This window comes from Chamaea fasciata, unplaced genomic scaffold (assembly GCF_029207755.1).
Source record: "Chamaea fasciata isolate MVZ Bird 193981 ecotype frontalis unplaced genomic scaffold, bChaFas1.0.hap1 SCAF_6, whole genome shotgun sequence".
Classification (NCBI taxonomy): domain Eukaryota; kingdom Metazoa; phylum Chordata; class Aves; order Passeriformes; family Sylviidae; genus Chamaea; species Chamaea fasciata.
This window is the reverse complement of record NW_027094091.1, coordinates 71,251,568-71,270,626: the sequence shown is the minus strand read 5'-3', so window position 1 is coordinate 71,270,626 and position 19,059 is coordinate 71,251,568. Positions and strand designations below refer to the sequence as shown.

Here is a 19,059-nt window from a genome sequence, read left to right as displayed (position 1 = left end):
TACTCATCACTTCCCTAGTGTTTCTGTTAGGGAAATTCATCTAGTCCTGTGATATCGATCCTGTAAACAAATATTTTCTTTCCTTACCTCCTGTGATAAAATTCATGCTTGGTGTTTCTCTAGGAACTCCTTGGCCCCTTCTTGTCTTTTTTCAGAGTGGGAAACATGAAACAAAACAAAACAAAACAAAACAAAACAAAACAAAAGGATTTCTTAAAAAAACCTGTTTGGATCACTCATCCTTATAATGACTTTAAAAACCCACAAAAAAAGTCAACAAGAAAGTGAATTGAAATTTAATATTTCCTTATGCATATTTTTTAATTAAACAATAACTGTATGGCACAGCAATAGCAGATACTTGGGCCGAGTGCTCGTTCTCAGAATATAACAACAGGTAAAAAGTGACACAGTGCCAGGGGAATATGTTTCATTTTCTTACGTCTGTGTACATCTGCATAAGGAAGCTGGCAGACAGCTCCCCTTAAATCCAATCATCGGCCCACCCTGGGGGTTCAGCACTGCTGATTGTGCTACTGATGCAGATATTATACAAAGGGATGCACAACTTCCAGGTTACCTTTTTGTTTGAGGGGATTTGGAAACGCGCTGCTGTTCGGAGTGCTTGTAATGTGCATTCCCTTCACAGATGTGGGAATAGATCCATTCTTGCTGGTCTAAATTGAAACATCCTCCGGTCTCTCTGTACTGGCACTGCTGCACGGAGTGTTTCCCCGGAGAGGACCTGATGGAGTAAATGCTTTGTACTCGCTCATGAGTTCCAAAGTCCTTTTGCTGCCGCCTTTGTGTCATGAATTCAGCGTGTTTGTACAAGGCACAGCTGCCTCACCTGGAGGAAAGCTACCTTCCTGTGTTGGCTCCGGCATTCCTGTCGTACATTCATGTTCCTTTTGGGAAGGGTTGACACGTTTTAAGTCTTCATGTGAGACCACAGCTGCGGATGCTGATCCTGGAAACTCCGGAGGTTCAGTGTAAAGCCCTTCCGTGGGTGTGTTTTGCGCGTCTGTCTTCTCACTTAGCAAAATGAGGACGGAGATGCTCCAGGCTGCCTTTTGTAGTGGAGCTCTGCTTGTGCCCAAGCTGCTGCTTAAAGCTCTGTGCGGGTGAGGGTTTAACTCTTTGCTTGGCTCGCTTCGTTGATCAGAAAGGAACAAAAGCCATTCAGGTTCATCGAAAGGGATCAAACGCCCTTCGGGCGGCCTGGTGACCCCGCGTTCCGCGTTCAAGTGGTCACGGCCCCGAGGCTGCCAGAGCTCCAGGAGCATTTGGACAATGCTCTCAGGCACAGGATGGGATTTTTGGGAGATCCTGTGCAGGGCCAGGAGTTGGACTTTTATAATCCTTGTGGGTCCCTTCCAACTCAGGATATTCTGTGGCTCTGTGGAAGAGACCAAGACAGCTGTTTGCTGTGACATTTCACACGTGTCCCCAGCCCTTCCCGGCGCCCTGCGCAGCAGGCACGGCTTTATTGCCCGTCCTGGCGGTCCCGTCCGGCGGGATCAATCCCGGGGCTGGGTGTCCCTCCGGCAGGGTCCCTTCCCGGGCGGGCGGGCGGGCGCAGCTGCCCCGCGGTCGCCGTGACGGTCGCGACCCGGCGCACGCGCGCTGTGCCTGTGCGCCCCCCCCCGCACGCGGCCGGGGCCGCCGTGACGTCACGAGGTGCCCGGGGTGTGTGTGTCCCCCCTCCCCGCGCGCGGCCGGAGCCGCCGTGACGTCACGAAGTGCCCGGTGTGTGTGTGTGTGTGTGTGTGTGTGTGTGTGTGTGTGTGTGTGTGTGTGTCCCTGTCCCTTCCCGCTCCTCTCCCTCCCCGCACGCGGCGGGGGCCCCTGTGACGTCACGGCCCCTTGCCCGCGAGCGCATCCGCACGCGCTTCCCGCCGCGCGCCGCCACCACCGCGCGCTCGCGCTCGGGCGAGGCGTGACGTCACAGGCGGCCACTGAGGAGCGGGGCGGGGAGGGGGGGGGCGCGCGCAGGTGCATCCGCTTCCCTCAGGGCGCCTCCCGCCGCCGTCCCGGGGCAGCGCCCGGGGAAAGGTCGGTGTTCGCTCCCGGGAGGACGGAGTGCAGGTTCTCCCCGTGCTCCGACCGCCAGCGTGAGTCTCTCGCGGGTGTCACGCCGTCCCCGACGGCAGGGAGTCGCGGGCCGGGGTCGCTAGGGGGAGGCACGGCACCGGCGGACGGGCTGAGGCGCTGAGGCGAGGGGGAGAGGGAGGGGAGGCAGCGCCGCGCCCCCCGCCCCGGTTTTGCTTTCCCTTTTGCCGCTAGCTTTCCCCGGCGGGCGTGAGGGAGCGAGGAGGATACGCATTTATTTATTTATTTATTTATTCTCTTACTTATTTATTTAAATATTTGTTTGTTTGCTTCCCTAAAGGGTGAGGGGAGGGGAGAGGGAAGACCGGAGGAGGGCGCGGAGGCAACGCCGTCACCAGAGGAGGCGGTGGCGGGGAAGAGGAGGAGAAGAAGCCGGCGCGGAGCCTCGCCTCACCTCGCCTCGCCTCACAGCCCCTCCGCCGTCCCCGCCTCGCCGTCCACGGCCGCCGGAGTCACCGGCGGCCGCTCGTCCTCATGATGGCCTCGACCCCCTGCACACGCTTCACCGACGAGTACCAGCTCTTCGAGGAGCTCGGAAAGTAAGGACGGAACGGGGGCTGAAGCCACCGGGGGCTGTGGGGGCCGGTGCGTGAGCCCTGTGGGGAGCCGCGCCCGGGGCCCCCTCCCCGCTGCCGAGAGCGCCCGGGCTCCAGCCATACGGCCCCGGGGCGGCCAAGGGCTCTGGGCGGGTGGCGGGGAGCTGCCCTCAATCCCCCCCCGTGCCGCTATTTATTATTATTTATTGTTATTTTTATCTCTTAGGTTGCCGCGGGGTGGGAGGGTCTCGCTCTGCGAGGGGTGTCGGAGCGCGGCGGGCTCCCCCCAGCGGCGGGGCGGGGGGCGCAGCCCTGAGCGCCATGTTGGGTGTCGCCCCCCCCGGTGCCACCGCCGAGGGGGGACACGGCCACCGCCGCCCTGCGTACGCCCGCGGTGTGCCGGCACGGGCGGCCTGAAAACCCGCCCGCCCTCCGCCCCAGCTAGCGGCATTGGTCACACGGCTTCTACCCCGCAGAGTTCACTGTTCAGCTGAATAAAATCAATGCTGACCGTCCCTGTCAGAAAATCAGAAAATACTTCTTTTTGTTGTTGTTTTTTTTTTTTTTTTAATTCTGCCGACATCACACCCCTCCGTGCTGCTCGTTAGCTGGTAATGGCAGTGGAGTGTTTCAGTTGGACTGACACTTTGCCCGGTTTTGGTTTCCAGAGGGGCGTTCTCCGTCGTGAGAAGGTGTATGAAAATCACCACAGGACAAGAGTACGCTGCCAAAATTATCAACACCAAAAAGCTTTCAGCTAGGGGTGGGTATATTTTAATCTGGTGTTTATGGTGCCTCCTCCCTGTTTCTTGCGTTCGTGTGCTAAGCATTAGAAAATGATAAAAATAGCTGGATGTTTTAACAGATTTTTTAAATACAATTTTAATTATTTTGTTGGTTTGATTTTTTTCCCTTGATGCCTGTTTTTTTTTTTTTCTATGTTAAATGTTTCATGGATTGACTGCACAGAAGTCAGAGGTTGCTGTAAAGCATTTCAAGAAAAGATGTCCAAAAACTAAAATCTAACATAATGCAGTCTCTTCGTTTTGGAATCTAAATTATTTGTCAGAAGCATTTTGCAAGCTTGTTTTTTTTTGGGTTTTTTGTTTTTGTTTTCATTTGTTTTTTTTTGTTTTGGTGGAAGGATGGTCAATAATGTTTCCATTGCAGATTTTATTTTAAACATCATAGCTTCACTGTATTCTGTGTTCCTGTTGCATTTAAGCACGAACGTTAAGGCCTGTCTGTCCATGAGTGAATGAGGAAAAGTGTACTTTTACCTCAGATTAAACTTTTTAGTGAGGAGAAAATTATGATAAGGCAGAAAACCGTGGGTTTTGAGCTAACAGTTGTGGAGAAAGTCACTCTGATGAAGTGGTGAGGAGCGTTACTCTTCCAAGGCTGCTGCACGGCTTGTTTCTGCCCTGCCTCTGATGTGTGTTTCCAGCAGCTTGTCAGCAGCAGCGGCGGGGTTGTTATGATACATTGTAGGTAAATATCCACATGGTGTGGGCTGTTGTTGTGGAAAGGGAGTCTTAGCGCTGCCGTGTCAATTGCTCGTTAATTCCCAGCTGGGGTGCCTGTGTCCGGGTGTCAGGAATCAGGGATCGCTTGCCCTTAACGTTATCAGGGTTTTTATGGGAATTGGTAAAGGACACGGGAGTGAGCGAGTGAACAGTGTCAGAGCCTGAACGTGTTTGTGGCTGCTCTGCCTCTGGCCCAAAGCAATCACTGCAGGTAAACTGCAGCTTGAAGTCATTCCATTTAGACTTAGGACATTGGGTAGGACCTTAGGGCAAGTTCTGATAACATGCTGCTCTCTAATAAAGATCTTTCAGTGATTGCTACTTGTAGTTGGTGAAAGTTGGGTGAAAATTTACTTTTCGCTGGGTTTAAGTCTCCTCACTCTCCCTGTGAGATTATTTTTCTCCTTTATTTTTGAAAGGTTACTTACATTTAATTTTTTTTTGTACAGTTACCGGCTTGAAGGTAGGTAAAGAAATTTATAATACTTGAGATAAATATTTTCCCAAATTTGCTTTAAACAGATTTTTTAAAATTTGTTTAGCATGATAATGGGATCGTTGAATTTTGATGCTTAAAACAAAACACCACATTCAGTGTGACGTCACAGATCTGAGTAAATTTCAGTGTGAGAAGCTCTAACAAGGTCATCATTGGGTTACTGGTGACAGGTGCTGAACCATGTGCCAGTAGGCAGGTTACCAATGTGCCAGGGGGTAAATCCTGAAATGCTGGGCTAAATGAGGAAAAACTGGGTCTTTCTAATTACTCATCATTTGGATTGCACTGTATTTCAAGGTGTAATTTCTGGACTTCGCTCATGCAGGACCAAGCTGGTCCTGGATGTGCTCTGTTAAGGAGTTTGGGAGAATTTGGCTCATAAAATGGAATGAGGCAAATCTCATACAGATTTTCCCGTGGGTTCAACCCATAAAGGAAGGGGTTACCCTTCGAGGCTGAGCTGGGGAATATCCTTTCGAATCAGAACGCACGTGATGCCTCTCCGTGAATGGAGGCAGTGCCTTTCTGTTTTCAGACATCCCAAAAATAATTCCAGTTTTTTACGTGCTGGGTTGTTTTCTGTGGAGGTTGTTTTGGGTTTCAGCGCTTTGAAATCTATTAAGCAGTTTCTGAAGAGCAAGCTTCTTGGAGAAGTCTTTAGATTCTTCTGAGGCAATTTTTTAATTGCAGAAAGGTGCACTTGAATGGCACTTGTGGTGCAAAAAAACTAAACATGAAAAAGCCTCAAACTGTGATGCTTTTTCCTGGCTGATACTGGGGATGGAGTTTATAATTAAAGTGCTGCTTTTAGATCTAAGCTTTGTTCTACTCCATCTGAACTGCTGTGTGAGGAGGTAGCAGCTCACTCCTGTGTGTCAGACCTACTGAAGTACCCATTCCTGTGTGAATCGTTGGGTCAACTTCATCTGTGAGCAGAGTTAAGAGGAAACGTGTCCTCTTGGCTTGGAAACGTGTTCCTTGTCTAGTGCTTGCTTCCCTTGAAGTCTTGCAAATAAAATGCCAAATTTGGGCCTTTCTGGTTCCCACACTGGATGAGAGCAGTTTCAGTGTATGATGTGGAGGAGTCAAGGCTAAACAAAACTTCCTTAAAGTAGTTCTGAAGTTAGAAATTACTGAAGTTGCTTCAGTCCAGTCAGAGCAATAGTTGTCTTTTCTTCCCCTCTTCATCTCAGCCATAAATGTTATTGGAGGTTTTTCTAAAATTTTACTTTAGTAGTCTTTCTAAATCGGATCTGGTCCCCAGCTAATGCCAGTGAAGGTGTGTTCCCCTCGGTTTCCTTGTGTAGTTACAGGGAAATTTCAGGCAAATTGGCTGTGTGCAGAGGCATGGGCTTTGGCTGGGATTTGGAGGGGAAAAGGAAGCTGTGCCTCCTGTTCTAGCAGAAGGAACCTTGGTGCTTTCGAGTTGATGATCAGTTCCTTACACAATTCCAATTCCATGATTTTCAGATTTTAGTAGTAGAAGTTATAAACGTTTGCAGTTTGAATCTCTTTCAGTATAGCAAAAATGCTTTTGCTTGTTATAATCACATATACTCTGTTTCTCAAGTATTCTTAAGGTGCTCTTCAGAGTTTTGATCTTGGTGTTTTCTAAGTCAGCTGGAGTCTAAACTACTAGAATATCCACAGCTAGTTTTCTATCAATAGATTATGTTCTTGCACAAGGTGATTATGCTGCTGCTTGTAAAAAAGGAAGGGCACAAAAAGGCGTGTTACCCTTCTAAAATGAGGTGCAGCAATGAAGAAGCACACAGAAAACCAAGAATAAAGGGAAGAACGCGTGTTTGCTGGTTCTGGGCTCTGTATGGTTTCATCTGACAAGGTCTTTGGGATTTCATTACTCTTCAGTAAGGGCTTAGGCTTGTCTGTGTTGTTTCTCATGTGTAGAAGGTCATGCAGATAAAAGTGAACGTCTGTGAAGTGACTTTACTTTTGTCCTGTCTCTTCCAAATGCCAAATAATGACCAGATTGTCTCTTTTTGCCATTATCTGTACATCTTTTTCCTTCTCTTTTGAGAGTCTTTTAGCTTTGATCCGAATTGATTTCACATAATCAGACCCATTTTCTTTCAAGGTTTAGCCCTCATTTTTCTGTCTTCCAAAACCAAAATTCGGTAAGAGTTTGCTTTTCTGATCACACTTGAAAAGGCGAATCACTGGTAGGTTTTCCCTGGGTGTACCTGTTGTCAGTGACTGCTGCTGACAGTTTCTGGTGCCCTCACAGTGCGATGGGGTCTGTGGGAGGAGGAGGAGGATGTCCCAGTCCCTTTTCTTTTCTAGGCTGCTCGTGAAAAAAGCTGGGCACGCCTCTGCCAGCCCTGGGGCTGCTGCAGGAGAGCTACCAGAGCTTTATTTATGAGCATAAGTGCTACAGGGAGTAACCTGAGAGTTGCTGGAGGTTATTGCTGCTCCCTGAAAAGCTCTCGTGAGCTTTCAGGGACCAGCCATTCCATTAGCTTCAAGCCTTGGAAGTGTCACTGGTTATTTATCCTCGTTCTTAGCAGGAAACTTCCCAAATCTTTTTCAGTATTTCTGCTGTTCTTCTCTCCTGTGAGCTCGTGCCTGCAGGTGCATGGCACAGCCAGAGAGGGGCTGGAGCCATGGCGCTCACCTGCAGCCAGCAAACCCCACCCTGTGGGAGCAGCATTTTGTGCACTATTGAGTCATTGGGCTGTGGGAAGAGTGTTTCAGCATCTGAAGCTCTCCAAGTAGGGCACCTCGTGATCCCTAAAGTGATTTAAATACATTAGGGAGATGAATGAAATGGGAAGCGTACATAGGGTAGGGTTTTTCAGCACAGCTTTTCGTGACACAGAGATAAACGTTTTTGATGTGTCACTAGACTAACATTTCCTTTAGTCAGGTAGCTCGTGTCAGCCCGTGCCAGATGTTGTACAGGAAGGCAAGCTCTAATAGGGCTTCCAGTGCTCCATAGGAAGAGAAAATAATTCCTTCTAATCTAGCTCAAGATGTTAATCTCTGAAGCACACATTTACCTGTGCCAGTTTATTGCAACACATGTATTTTTAAAGCTGAATTCTGTTCTTACGCACAGGTGACGTTACTCCCACACGGACAGGACTGTCCTTCAGGGCATTTAGCTGTCAAGTGAGGCAGATTCTGTCTTTGTGATGACAAGATTTAAGCTTGGGATTTTACTGGTTTTCTTCCATGTCTTGCTGTAGTCTTTTTTTCTCTGGTTAATTATTTGTCATTAAGAGTGTTTTAAAACTGTTTTTCTCTAATGTGTGAGAAAGCTCACCTGCTAGCATGCAGTCACCCTTTTTTACATTTGTGCTCAGTGTTTGTGTTCAGCTTAGTCATGACATTCTTTTCGGTTTGACATCTGTAACACAACACACTCATTTGAATATTTATCTGCACGTATTTGTTTAATTGCAAATTACTGTAATTTAGCAGGTTACTGGTTCTGTTGAAATTGACTCCATTCAGACAGCTCAGGCTAGGAGGGAGGAGAAGAGCATTATCAAAAAAAAAAAAAACCAACTCAAAAGGGATTTTTGGTTAGGCGTTCTGTTTTGTGAAGGTTTGGAGCTTTTAATTCTGTTTTGGTTTTAGCATTTATTCTGTTTCAGTGTTAGTGAAAACCTGAAGAGCTTTCAGGTGAGAACGAGGACTTTGAAACTCTGTGATGAGTGCTGGTTGGTAGTAATTTATTCTAACAGTTAAATTAGATTAGAAATGAAATGTCCTGGCACTTCGTAGTTAAATTATTCATAACTAATGCCGTGTTGATTTCAATAATGTCACTTCTTGAGTTTTTGCAGTAGAGTTATTTACTCTCTCCATTGTGACTGGAATTTCTCTTAGAAAGGCATGGGGAGTAGAAAGGTGTTTGCATCATCTGTCAGCTCAGTTTCAGCAAGCTCATTATGGGAAGGGAGGGAAATGCATATGAAAAGGAATTATTTGGGGCTTATTTGGCTACTGGTCTCCAGCCACTTTCTGTCAGAAGTTACGCGTTTTGGCACTGAAGGGAGAACACAAACGGAATACCTTTCCTGAGCTTCCGTGTCCTGATACTGAAATAGGGATGTGTTCTGTTCCTCCTGGTCTGAGAGAGCTTGTTTTGCCAAGTTCAAATGGCCCTTCTGAATGAAAGGTTTGGGTCCAATACAAAAATAAGGGGGTGAACACCATGGTCAGCGCTCTGCATTTATTGTTCTGTTTGTCTGCACGTAACACCATACATAGAAAACATGGTTTTGTGGGAAACCACAGGCCAGCTCAGGGGTTTGTGACTTGCATCTGACCTCACTGACAGCCAGGTAGAAATACACTTGTTCCTGGAAGGGCTGAGATTAGGCACAGACCAACCCCCCAGAAATCCGATTTCAAAACCTCCCTAAACAGTGGAATTGAAATGTGACAATCCTGCCATATGTAGGCATGCATTGATCCAAATGCTAAACATTTATGCACCTTCTCAGCTTGTGATTAGGGGTATGTGAAGTCATCTCTGCTATATTTATTCACGCTTCTATGATTCCACAGCCTGGTTTGGGGTTTGAATTTATAGTTTTTTTCATACAGTTGGGGAATGTAAATGGAGATCTCAGAGACTGGAATAAAAGTCAATGCAATATTTTGCTTTGCAAATGTACGTACCGCCAAAATAGTGCTTTTCATGTATCTGTTCTCCATTTGACCTCCTGAGAAACCTGGGCCAGGGTGTTTGATGTGTCCAGCTTCCTCCTTCGCACACATACGTTGCGCATTTGTCAAATGCTTCGGGAGGATATTGGGGGGGTTGGGGAGATGATGTGAGAAATACAACTTCCTCTGTGCTTTGAAAAAGGTTACTAGGGAAGAAAACCCTAACTTAACGGTGGCACTTTCTCTGTTTAATTCCTTATTAAAAATAATTGTGCTTTGAATTTGAAGAAACATCTGCTCTGTTGTGGAGAGGCGCAGGAGTCCAATCTGTCTGTTTCTCCCTTGGATGTATTGAGCTTGTGCACATTTTGGAGTGCATGTTTGTGCAAACTCCTCATCCGTTTAAACCTTGTATTATAAGAGGTGTCTGGTGTGAGGTATCAGGGAGGGTGGAGAATTTGTGTGACGTGGGGTTGGTATTTTCTTCCAGGGAGCCACTTGTGCTGTCACCCAGTGTCATTTTCTAGATTGTTGTCAGCTTGCTCTGAAATTCATTTGAGTTGTTTGAATCAGAGAACCCACTTTTAAGCTTTACAGCCCTGCTAATTTCTGTGGCATCTGATCAGAAGCTGCTGGATGTATTCTGCTGTACTGAGGGGTTACTTTATTCCTCTTGAATCTGTTCTTCTACATGCCAATGAACAGAACAGTAGCTGTCAGAAAAGCCAGAGAGTTGCAACTTTTGCAAATTTGCATGGGTGTCTTATCCCCTGATGAGCTTCTTTTCTGACCCAGGGCCTCTTTAGTGGGAATTGAGAAGCCTAAATGGTGCTTCAGCATATATTTGTTTTTTCTAATTAGGTTTTTCAGTCTAGAGAATGATAGGTAATGTGCTGAGCAAACTATTACAGAGATGTTTGTGCAGTTATTGGTTTAATTGGGTTGTATTTGGTAGACAGGACCTTTGCCTACCTGATGGTTTGAGGGAGCTTGTGTTACATGAGTTCCTGACCTTTTGTCAATACTTTCTAAGTATTTCACAGGAAAATTTGAGAGTAAAATATGCAGGCTTAATTAAAACAGACAACCCACCCAAACCTCTCAGAAGTAACAAAGTAGATTTCAATAATTAGAAATGTGATACTGTGGATATTTGCTGGTTGAGGTGAAGCGTTTTATCTTGTGATGAGAGTTTTTAAAAATTTCTTTTACTGGTAACCAAGAACTTTTCACTGTTAAATGTATAACGTTAAAATCATGTGTACACTTTCCAAGAGAGCTGTCTGGCATCCATAAAATCAAAATTGATTTAGGTTTGGCAGTCACTTTCAGTTTGAATATAGAGTATGCTTGTGTGTGTTCACAACTGGCTGTGGAGTTTCTTTTGCTCAGTTACAGCCGAATCAGTCATTTTGGGCTGTTGGTTGGACAGTCTCTCCCACTGGCCTACATGTGCTCTGTAGGGAGTTGGTTCTTTTTGCTGTGCAGCAGTTTTGGCTCTGCCGTCGGCACTGCTGTGGAAAGCAGGGTTATGGTCACCTTCCACTGGATGGAGAACTTGACCTAAACCCATCTTTAGCCAGAGGTTATGATGGGCAGAACTGAAAACTTCAGAATGTATATTACAGGAATAATTTTTTAAAAAGGTGTGATCCGAGTGTTTGGTGGCTTGAGCGAGCAGCTGCACGAGTTTGGCCGGATGCGTATTGAGGAATGTGTTGGCTCTGGGCTGTGCGTGTGGTCTGCAGGCAGGTCTGGCCCTGCCCAGCAGCCCCTCAGCCCCTTGGCCTCCAGCCGGCACTGCCCTCACCTGGGAAACTGGGAATTAATTTGCCCGGCATGCCTGGCACTCGCTGGGTCCCATGGCGCAGGGCAGGCGTCACACACTGCTGGGAGCATTAACAAGCCTTCATGTCAGGGCAAAGGGTAGCACACCTCTGCTGTAAAATGTCATCATCTCCGCACGTGAGGGGCAGAGAAAAGGAAACTTGGAGCCTCGAAGCTCGTATTTGTGGGCAGCAATTTACTGCCTGTGTTTTCAGAACTTTGTTCCTGATTTAATTGTAGTTGGGAACTGCTTACTTGTAAATTTTCCGCAACGTGAATGCAAGTGTTGCAGCCACAGTCACGTTGCATATTCATGGAGCTGCACAAACAGATGGGGTTCCTACATAAAATCCATATTTGACAATCTGATGGGATTTGCCAAGGCTTAGCTTTCATTTAAATTATAACCTCTTGGAGAGATAGGCTCGTGATTTAATGAGCCAAGAGAGGCCTTCAGGTTATTTGTGTTGCGTAGCAGTTTTCAAGGCAGTGCTTAGGTGTGGTTGTGGTTTGGGAGACTTCTTGTAGGAATGGTTTTAATGGGCTATTGCTCATTAGGATAAGTACTTGCCAAATTCAGAGATTTCTCCTGAAACCTTTTTCATTTGGCTGATGTAACTCACATCCTGCAGAAAGTGGAGATGTATGTGCAGTTGTAACATGGTGTAATGTGGACAGACTGCTGCTGCTGTGGTGCTGCCTTGCAGGGAGGATTTTGTTCTGTAGGGCAGATGACCTTTGGTTCCCCCAGGGCAGCTCCAGGTGCTGCTGAACTTTGGTTACTAAAACACACTTAAAGACCTGCTTTACACCTTTTTTTTTTTTTTAATAGAAAGATGTCACTAACATCAAGTGTCTCCAAGAAGCAGGTTAGGATCAGTGCAGAAGCCTTCAAAAACTACATTTTCCCATTATTTATTAAATGTTGTAGTTACAAAAATGAAAAGCTCGTCTCGGTGCTTTTTATGCTGAGTCTCCTGCTTCTAAAATAAACGCCCCTTGGGTGTAAGGTAGCTTCCTTGCATTGCACAGCATGGATAGCTAGGAGTTTGTGATTAGGATTGCACTGCTCATGGGACTAAATGCCTTGCTGGTCATGGCATAAAAGCCCTCCTTTTTCAGCAATTTTTAGTATCACTGCTCCAAACGGGGGAGGGAAAAAAAAAGGTTTTCTGTCACATTTTTGTATCTTTTCGTGGTGTTTTGATGATATTCATCATTGATACTCAGTAAACTTTTGCACCTTAGAAACCTTTCTGGTTGCTCCTTCTTTCAGGCAAAGCCTTCTGGTAATCTATTCATGTGGGGGAAGTGTAAGATTTATAGAGAGGTACGTACTGGTGCTGGATGGAAGAGCTTCCAAAGCCCAGTGACTTTTCTTTTTATGCCTGAAGTATTCCATGGCCTTTCCTGGCTGTTGCATTTCTGGGGGGAAGGAAGAGGAAGAAGAGGCCGCTGGTTCAGTGCTCTCTGTGTGTGCACGTGCACATGTGAGATGCAGAAGATCTGGCAGAGCCTGTGTGTACCCAGCCAGCTTGTTTGCTGCAGGAAAGTGATTGATGCTGAACGATCTGTTAGAGTGACCTTACTGGTAATGAGGGCAGGAATTGGTGTCTTTACATTTTTATTTATTTGCGTTAAATGTGATTTATCTCTCTAAATGAAGTAATAAATTGCTTTCATTGCCGTGTTATTCAAAACATGTAATGAGATTAATTTTCCCGGAGCAGAAGTTGGTTATGTGTGGTCCATCCGCTCTGCTTGGAGCCGTGTTTGGTGTCACGCATGTTTTGGGGACCAGGTTGGTGACACAGCTCAGCCTGGCAGACACATGGTGGGAAGCTCAGTGTCTCGGAGATGCTTTGAGGAAACCCAGAGGAAGACAAGGACTCACAAGTTGTGTGTATTTCAAGTCTCTGATAGGTGCAGATTTTTTTAAGTTTCAAAGTAACAGAATTAAATATTCTGTCTGCATTTTTCAAAACAGTTATATCCTTGTAGCCATGTAAATCTCACAGCTGTTATATTCCAACATTCAGACTCCCAAAAGCGCAAAGTATTTGGAAAAAAATGGATTTTTTTTGTTCTTTAAATAGGATTCATTCACCTTCATCACTTTTAAATAGGGTTGATTGCACTGTTGCAAACTGTTTTCTTGCTTAGATAGTTTTGAGGGGTAAGGGTTGGTCCTCTGCCAATAGTCAAAGGAAAGTCAAGTTCACAGTCATGTTTTGGTCATCAGTGGTCTGCCCTTCGTTCCATGAAACAGAAAAAACAGGTCTGGTAAGACTGAACTCTTCCACTTCCAAATCACGTTTATCTGCTGTCAGACTTCTGCAGGGCACGAGAACATCTGAGCATTCATCACCTGGAGCTGGCCTTCAGTGAAAATAAGGAAATGAAATTAAAGTGTATTCAAGGTAAAGTTGAGTCCTTCAACGGAATAAATAATCTGATTCGGTAATCAAGCTCTAGCTTAAAATTAACTGAGGAGGTGAGTGGGTTGGTCATTTTCGCTTTATTGAAGACAGAATTTACTACTGCCCTCTTTCACTTCAAAGACTTTTCTGATTTACAACCCAAATTTAGTCATGGACAGCGTTTGTTGTCTGTGCCTGGGCTGTCCTTCTGAGAAGGTTTCATCTTTCATCAGTGTATTTATCAAGGACAATCTTATTCTCATTATTTTATGTAACAACTGTCTTCCCTTGGCTTCCTCCTGTATGACAGACTTGCCATTATTATGGCCATTCTTCTTATGCATCCTACAAGCTAATTTACACATTTATAGGTGGATATTTGGAGTGGGGAATTGGAGTTGACCAGAAGGAAAACATTGGGGGAGGTTATCTGAGTATCTTTAGTCTCACTGTTGTCTTATGGGAGGGTGTTTTCTGGTGGAATTGCAGTATTTATTTCTGGATTGATTTGGCCAGCTCAGGGGCTGGTGCTGAAGGAACTCGTTTAGTAATTGCACTTCAGCTTTGCCATTCATCACTAGGTTTCCTGTCGGCTCTTTTACCAGTTGTCTACCAATTTCAAAGCTAGTTTGGTAATCTTCATTTCTGCTCATCCCCAGATGCCTCATTTTTGTTGTTTCTGCATCCCAAATCTTGGAGCCTTGCAGGAGGCTTTGATCCCTGTCTGGAAAAATTCCCCGGAGCACTGTTTTAGAGGACTCGCCGTACCCAAGCAATAACTGATATGCAGAGATGTAGGTAGCTGCAGGGGTTTCTGTAGAGTTTCTCAGATCATGCATCTTGAGACCTAAGTCCAAACGGGTTTCTTTCCATCACAGGAATGTTGTGCAGTTCTTGACACAGTAGCTTTCTATAGCCTGCTGTTACTGTCGCCTCTGTGCAAGGTCGAGTGGAAACTGCTGTGAAAATAGCTCCGTGAAACAAAGCTAAATTAGGAATAGTTTCTGTTGAGTGTTGTCTTGTCTCTGCAACCACAGATGCTCATCTAGTCAACAAAATGGCTAAAGAAACAGAAAATTGTGCAAGTGCACTAAGGCAGCATAGATCATTGTTCAAAGTTCTATCGATTCACACGCTAAATAAGCTGAAACACTTTCAAAATGTTACTAATTGTTGTTGACTGGTTCAGTCAATAAGATGCAGTGTGAAAAATGCCTAACCAGCTCTATAGAGATTTTGAGAGTTTTCCCCCACTGCTTTGCAAGGCTTTTGGTTTGGTTTGGGTTTTTTTTTAATCTTAGAGATCCTTTTCCTTCATGTTTCTCAAACTGTAGCTTCTAGGCAGCTAATGTTTCTTAAAGCTGTGACAGTGGACAGCAGAAACTTCCTGACCAGGGAAAATGCTTCCTGCAGGAAACTGCCTGAAGCGTGGCTGGTGTTTGTACAGTTTGGTGAGGAAACTGTGGCAGGTACCAGTGGCTGTGTTGGTGGGAGGACTCGGATGCTGCCTGTCTTGAACACAGGATCCCCGTCTTGAACACAGGGAATGTGGTTTGGGTTTTTTTCAGCAGAAAAGTTCATTCTAACGGTACCAAGTCTCTACAGTCTGACCCTGAAAATCAGGTGAGTTTCCATAAAGCAGCAGTGGTTGGGTACCGAGCAATAACATAAATGTGACAAGTAACGTGCTGAGCTGTGCCAACAGGTATGAGTGCTCATGAGATCAGCATCTGGGTTTGCATCTGTCAGCTTTTCTTTCCTACACAGAGAATAGACATTTTATTAAAAATTGCATGAAATAGGTTTTGAAATAAAAAATTTTCTTAGTAGTAAACAGGAAGGTTCCTCATAAAGGCACATGCTTTGCCTGTTTGGCATAATCTTCTTTTAAAACTGAGTAGAGTTTTTATAAATAGGGAAGATATGTATTTAAAATAGAGGAGTATTAAATTTCTTACTTTTGTAAATACTTAACTTGATAGACTGATTTAACTTTTTAAAGAGGAAGCATGTCCCTTGATGTTGATTTTACTGAATCTTAATAATGAACAAGGAAAAACTGATGCTACAGAGATTATAAACCAGAACAACAACAAAAAACAACTCCCTTACTTGTAGTCAAGTGTTTTGGTTGAGGTTCTCCCTGCACCCTGTCTGACTCGGATCATGCTTATTCAGAGGGAAGATCTCCACAAGGAGAGCAATGTTCCCTTGTAGGACATGTTACAAGTTGCCTGGGTTAGTTTTACAGAAAGGAGGGGAAAAAAAGATAACAGCTTATTTGCAGTATTGAAATCCAAACTGGAGGTGTGAAACACATCTGTGGTAATTCAGAATGAGCACTGTTTCAGTAAGTAAACAACAGAATTCTGCCATCATACCAAGTTAATACTGATATTGTCAGACTTAAACAGCAAACATCAGTGGAACCAGATGTATATTCTTGACATCTCTTTAGTGTTCATCAGACCGTGCAAGTTCTAGATAAAAAGTGGAATTATGGGAATGAGAACAGAATTATATACCTAATGCTATACTGGCATTCCTCTCAAATCTCAGATATCTGAAGTTCACCCATCTGCATCTGTATTTCATAGCACAGAGTTAATGAATAATCTCAAAGGTGATTGGAAAAGCATTTTTTAAATTTCCCCTAAATTATGTTTTGTAAATTCAGTGTCAGAATGACATGTACAACACCTGTCTGAATTACTTGAAGTGGCTCCAAAATGAGAGGTCAAAACTCAAATAACTGTCGTACTAAGCCGAGATTATCAGCTTCTTTGGCAGTGTTACTACTGATAGCCAGAAGTTCTTTATGAAACCATAAGTAGCTATATAAAATTATCACTGTGAATTTTGGGTACTCACAGATTAAATCTGCTTCTGGACTCACATGCTCAGATGCACAAAAAACAGGAGTTTGCATTTGATGTTTATGTCTGTGGAGGATTTCCCTGCCCTTCCCTGTTTTTTAAAAATGGATATTTTCTTTGCCCAGAAAGGAGGGTGTAAAGGAGCCATCCAAAAACTGTGCACGTAGGCTTGGTCTGAGAGCCTCTGTAGAGGATATTTAAGCTCATGTGCTTTCTTTTGCAACACTCAGGAAATACCACTCACGGGCCATCATTTTGTTCCACTGCTGTAACCTGATCACGTCTAACCTGGTACCTGTATCCTTTGAAACTCCTGGTGGGATAATAGAGGGATGTGCATGATGTCCATGCCTCTGCCATTCGTGTATCCCTCTCATGCCACTTTCTCCACCGGTTTTGTTAAGCTGCTAAAGAGCTCCTGCTTTGGGAGCCATTGTTCTCAGTCTGATGCTTGAGAAGGTTTCTAAAATAGACATCTGAGTGGCATATGTGTAGGTTTGTTGGGGTTTTTTGGTTCTGTTTTGGTGGGGTTTGTCTGTTCCTCTTTTGCAATTGCTACATCCTGTCTCTGAGATGGGGTCCTCATGACCTCATTACAAGGTCATCTATTTTTAAACTCTGTCTTAACCCATACTGTCCTTTTTGCTTGAAATGTGCTTGTTTTTCTTTTCTTCCTTATGTGAATACTCAGTGTAAAAAAAAGTTCCTGTAGTTAAAATGTTAGAAAATCCTCCTTTAAAGCACATACTGCTTTGTATTGAATGGGTTTAGGTTTTGGATGTATTCAGTTGCGGCATACGATTTGATCAAAATATTTTAAGCATTTTAGCTATTTTGGGAGGTCACTCATTTTCATGGTAACGTTTACCCACTCCTACCAGAAATCCATTCTGCTTCAGTTTTAGTTCAGCTTCCTGAATTTCAGTTGTAACCTATCTATAATAATGTAAAAATACTCTGTGGGATGCCAGCTGGGGTCCCTTGATGTATCAGGGACTCATTGTCTGGGCATGGACTCTCTGCCAGGGAGAGGAGAGGAGAAAAAGAAGCATTGGCATGGCAGAGAGAGTTTCATGGATACCAAGAGAGAAGACTTCATGATTATTTTAAAGGATAAAAAACTGGAAGGTCAAAAGACCCGATTGTCTTATGGGGAAAGTGTGATGGCTTTTTAACCTGGTTTTTGTTGGTAGTTTTGCCTTATGGAGAAATGAAAATATTATCCTGGCATCCTATTATCCTGTCCCTCTAGCATAAGAGCTGAAGAAAAAGTGCTTGCAGCTAAGAGAGTATTCAGTAGTGAACTATAAAGATGTAGCTTGATCTTGCATCAGGATATCAAGCAGAGTAAGACTTCGCAGTACAGTTAACTTCTAATTGCCTATTTACAAGGATACATTTACCTTATGAATGTGGGAAGATTCTTGATATTTTCATGGGACTTTCTATGAAGCAGCTGAATAAAATGCTCTGCCACTGCTTCAGCCAGCTTCTCATTAAATACATTGATATTCTGTGGGGGATTGTTGAGTGACAAGCGTTGCAAATGTGCTTGAAGTTTTCCTTAATGACTAAGTTTTCTTGCCTAATATAAAAATGAGCGGCTGCGCAGGAGTGAGCAATGTTGTCAAACCTGTCATCAAGTTCTCAGAGTCGCTTTGAGTGCTTGTAATGTTCTTCCTTTAATTGACTTGGAAATTGGCAAAGGTTGCTTATAAAAGGGGAAAAGCAATTTTTAAAGCTGGTGGGAAAGTTTAGCTTTATAGTTAACTGTGCAAAGGCCTCAATAATTAGCTGTTGTTCTATTGCCTGCTTTCATCAGCTTGGGGTTTTTATCTTCTATTTTGAGTAGGACGAAATAACTTATTGAAGAATCTGCAGCCCTTTGACAGTGTTTGCAGGTTGAACTGAAAAAGAAAGTAAAAAATCATCTTTTCATTTGATGGGTGTGCATCTGTTATCATTATCTGAATGTCACTGGTTTTACTATTGTCAGCAAAAGGAAAAAAAGCCTACCCCTACTGCTAAAGAGGTCTAAAATGAAAGCTTTCAGTGTTTTGAGAAATGACAAATCATGGTAACAGTTCGGTGACAACAGGTTGAAAATGACAAATAATTCAGAAACTGTGCTCACATCTTCCTCTGCTGCAGAGGTGGTAGTTACAAAGCTGAAGAGTGCACAGCTTGGTAAGAGCTGCTTTTAATGCCCTCAAAATCATCTACAGCAAAACCCTGTGAGTCTTTGGGAGCATGTCAAGGTGAGGATCTGAGAAGAGTCCTCGATGAACTCTCCTCTATCTGATCTTTACATTTTGAGCCTCGGCCTAATTCCCTGTGTCTGTCAGAGCCAAAGGTAGGGCAGTAGTTGTGTCCTGTGGTGACAGGTCTCTGCTGCATTTGTCACCAGTGTCATGACCAACGCTCTGTACTGCCTTTCTCTTGTACCCTTGTGTGATCAGAATGGGACATCATTCCTCCTCTGAACTGTGTTTTTCTGATTCATCATCTCAACAGCAATGACTTGGGAAATGGTTGGATTTGTACAACTGCAGTGCTAAGGACACATGGGGAGGCAATGCTATTGAAATGGCTGATGTCTCTTGCACCCTCTGCCAAAGTAATTGC

The 19,059-nt window shown here is 44.5% G+C and overlaps 1 protein-coding gene across 14 annotated transcripts in view; it reads left to right on the top strand.

Moving 5' to 3' along the window:
- The first annotated feature begins 2,020 nt into the window (after positions 1-2,020).
- CAMK2D (calcium/calmodulin dependent protein kinase II delta) overlaps positions 2,021-19,059 on the top strand; it is a 120,036-nt gene continuing 102,997 nt past the window's right edge. For all 14 annotated transcript variants that reach the window (XM_066184853.1, XM_066184847.1, XM_066184850.1 and 11 more), the window contains exons 1-3: positions 2,021-2,114; positions 2,393-2,651; positions 3,317-3,411. In XM_066184853.1, coding sequence (XP_066040950.1) covers positions 2,587-2,651; positions 3,317-3,411 — 160 coding nt within the window. In that variant the 5' untranslated portion in view covers positions 2,021-2,114; positions 2,393-2,586. The remainder of the gene's footprint in view (positions 2,115-2,392; positions 2,652-3,316; positions 3,412-19,059) is intronic.